Below are 3,423 nucleotides of genomic sequence, written 5' to 3'. Positions count from 1 at the left end.
GGTCCGGCGGGCGCGGCGCGGAGCTGCGCGGGGGTGGCGGCTGCGCCGGGGCCGGGGCTGGAGGAGCCGCCGCTGCCGCGCACCGGCTGCCAGATGAGGCTGTAGTAGACGGCGAGCACGATGGCGGCCAGCGAGACGGAGAGCACGTAGGCCAGCACGGTGGCCAGGCGCACCCACTTCTTGTTGGTCTTGGCCGCCATGCGCGCCTTCTTGTCCCCGGTGTAAGTGGCGGGCTTGCCCCGCTCCGCGCCCGCCTCCTTCTCCTTCATGGGGGCCCGGCCCTTGGCCCGCTGCTCCACCGAGCCCTCCGTGCTGGCTCCGGCCCGGATCGGCCGCCGCCGCCGCTCAGGACATGCCGGTACCGCCTGCGCTGCCACCGGTGCCGCTGCCCGCGCTGCCCCGCCGGGGGCGAGGGGCGGAGCGTAGGGGGCAACCCCGCCCTGAGGGGAGGGGACAACTGGAGGGGCGGGAGGGCAGGGGAGGGCAGGGCAGGAGAGGGGAGGAGCGAGGGCAGGGGGAGGAGCCCGCGCCACCTTTAAAAAGAAGTCCCGTCCCCTTCATGCGCTCGCCCCCGTGCCCCGCCCCTTTCCCGCCCCGGCGTGAGGGGAGCCCGGTGAGCGGCGCCTCAGGGAGCCGGGCAGCACCCACCGAGCCGCACGGATGGCTCCTGGCACGGCCGTCTGGAACATGACAGCGCTGGAGGCGGTCAGGAGTCTCCTCTCAACCTTGGCTTCCCGASGGAGTTACTTCTTGGTGCCTCCTTGATGCAGGTAAGTGCTGCCGGCACCTCTGTGAGGCTGCAAGTGTGCTCGAGCTACGTGGTAATTTTTAGAGGGAAAGGCTGCCTTGGTTTTGTTCAAATTGGGCTGTTCYCAAACCGGTTATTGATATAATCTAAGCCTCCTCTTAAGGTATGGCTTCAACGTACTTACAGGTGTTAGTTTCCTACCAAAGTGTTCTACTGTCTTGTTCAAAAGACAACTAAAATGCTGATTTTGGGGTATAAATTAGCCTTGTTTTCTTTATGCAAGGGAATTGCTTCTGGGGATGATGTAGTTGCGCCTTCTGCAGTAATTTTTTGCCTCCCTTCAATGACAGGTCAGTCAGGTATAGTGGTTGTGGTAGAAACCTCTTGTAAACCATGGCTTGTAGTTCTGAAAACTACCTGTTGCCCAAAGAGGCTTCCCCAAGAAGATATGTTATGGAATAAATAGAGTAGCTTCAGAATAACTGTGATTCTTGTGAAGGGTGGATTGTGTTGACTAAAAGCTCCAGGTCTGCTGTTTGTATGTGGCAGGGGGGACACTGCCATGGTGGTCTGTGTGCATTCACTCAGCTGGGCAGAGCAGGGAACTTTGTGTCTCACAGCAACAGGAGCATTGGGAAGGGGCTGTGAATCCTCTCGAGAATGGAGTGTGTGGCTGATTGTTCTTACATGGGCAAARCAGTTTCAGGGATTAAACCTGTCTSTTTGGGCCRGAGGGGTGGACTAGATGATTTTTCAAGGTCTGTTCCAATCCAAACAATTCTGAACTACATGTTGTAGCTCCCTGGAATATTTAATGTTCATGAAATGCTGCTGTGTGTCTGGGAAATGTTTGTTCACCATATTGGGAGACATCTCTATGTGCCCTGCGCCTCTCTTGTGCTGATTGGGTGCCCCCGATTGTATTGGGTGCACCTGTGTTCTCCTTAAGGTCAAAYGTCTCACACCTGAATGCAATTAGCTGATGGTACCCAGGTGGTAAAACTTTTCTGTGTTATGGAATTGCGTCTTCTGTGTGTTCTAGAGGTTATAAACACAAAATAGCTTGAGCTGTATGTGTTTGAATGTAATTATACATCTCAATTTATAGCAATTCCTATGAAATGGATTTACTAGTAATTTTTCAGTGTGCTTTCACTCAATTATGGGTTTGCTCCAGCTGCTTCTCCTTTCTTGTTCAGCAGCTGAAATTGATGATGAGTTACTACCTCCCACAAGTCTTTTCCCTATGTTCTTGCTTAATTCCAGTTAAGAGGGAGAAGTTTGACATGTATAGGGAATGTTGCTGGGGTTTAATGAAATCCAACAGTTTTTGCCTGGTGCTTGTTCAGTTGAAGCCCTGAGGCCTGAACAACAGTCCCTGAGCTAAAGATGACCTCACAACCAAATGTTAAATTTGTATCCACTCATGTCCTCCAAGTATCATTAGCAATGTGATAGATGTATCTATTCATTGTCAAAACATGTATTCACTTTTCCCTATTCAGGAGCTGGCCTTGGACAAGGCCAGACATGCAGGGGACCTGTTGGAACATTCCCATCAAATGCAGTGAGTGTGGTRGGCTTGCAATGTTCTTCCCAACAGCTTCACCTCCCTGTTGCATTTATTTGTGACTCATTCATGCTGCAGTGGAGACTTGCCCTTCCTAAAACACAGAATTCTATTGTATTATTCAAGAAACCTGGCTCTCTTCTCCTTGCTAACCTTCTGAGGTTACTCAAAGCTCTGAGGGCTTTGAGTAAGGTAAGGCTTGTGTTCATTAAATGTGAAGTCTTGGCATTGCCAAAGTCAGGTGAAAGCTTTAATTTTATGGTAGACAAATAACTGGGTGTGAGCTTCTCTCAAGGCAGCTGCAAACACGTGTGTCCTTTCTTTCCTGAACAGAGCTCCTTGCTAACAACCCCCAGGAAGGAACTGCAGTAATGGTGTTTGCTTTGTCCTTGGGGTTTTAGCAGAAACACCAAGCTGTGCTCTCARTGGACTCCTGTGGTGCAAAACTGGAGCTCTGGGGTCTTATGAAGTCAGTGACTGTGTCTGACACTAGACACAGCTTGCAAATTATTCCTCTCTAGGATTCTTTTCTAAAGAGCACAAAAGAAATCACTTGCTGGGGAAAAACAGAGCCAGGGTACATGGTGCACTCAGGGACTGGACCTGCCAAGGAGGGAGAGCTGCAGAGCCCCTGAAYAGCCTTCCTCCCAGCACTCCAAAAACTGCTCTGCAGGCTCATGTTCTTTATAAACTCCTTTAATTTTGACTTCTCAGGTCTGAATTTGCCCTAGAAAGCTTGAATTCTGCTGCTACCTGTCACAGTGGGWTGTTTGTTTGCTCTCCAAGGGCTCCTGAAGGATGTAGCTAAATAGACCTGTGTTATTGATTTCCCGTGATCACAGTCAGTGAATAGCATCCCAGGGCTGCAGGATAGGGAAGACTTAATTAAGGGAGGATTGCTGGCTTGAGATAGATTCTCTCCATGCAGACCTTGCTTCTGAGAGTAGCAGAACASTGGATGGGATGCCTGGGACATCTCTCTGAGCTGTGCAAAGGCCTTTGCAGGGAGGAGGAGAATGTAGGTTGAGGCTAGACATTACAGAAACCAGAGCTTTGGGATGTCATGTGGAGAAATTAAGTTTGTGGAAGGGCCAGGGAAGACCAT

The 3,423-nt window shown here is 51.1% G+C and overlaps 1 protein-coding gene across 1 annotated transcript; it reads right to left on the bottom strand.

Annotated features, from left to right (window-relative positions):
* Positions 1 to 5: 5 nt before the first annotated feature.
* Positions 6 to 436, bottom strand: INAFM2 (InaF motif containing 2; the record flags this gene model as incomplete). The annotated part of the gene is made up of 1 exon (XM_057382660.1): positions 6 to 436. A coding segment is annotated over exon 1 (264 nt), but the record flags the coding sequence as incomplete, so codon positions are not given.
* Positions 437 to 3,423: the final 2,987 nt, after the last annotated feature.

The sequence above is a fragment of the Malurus melanocephalus genome, unplaced genomic scaffold (genome assembly GCF_030028575.1).
Source record: "Malurus melanocephalus ecotype Western Australia unplaced genomic scaffold, MMel_1.1 scaffold_577, whole genome shotgun sequence".
Taxonomy (NCBI): domain Eukaryota; kingdom Metazoa; phylum Chordata; class Aves; order Passeriformes; family Maluridae; genus Malurus; species Malurus melanocephalus.
This window is presented reverse-complemented; position numbering and strand designations above follow the sequence as displayed.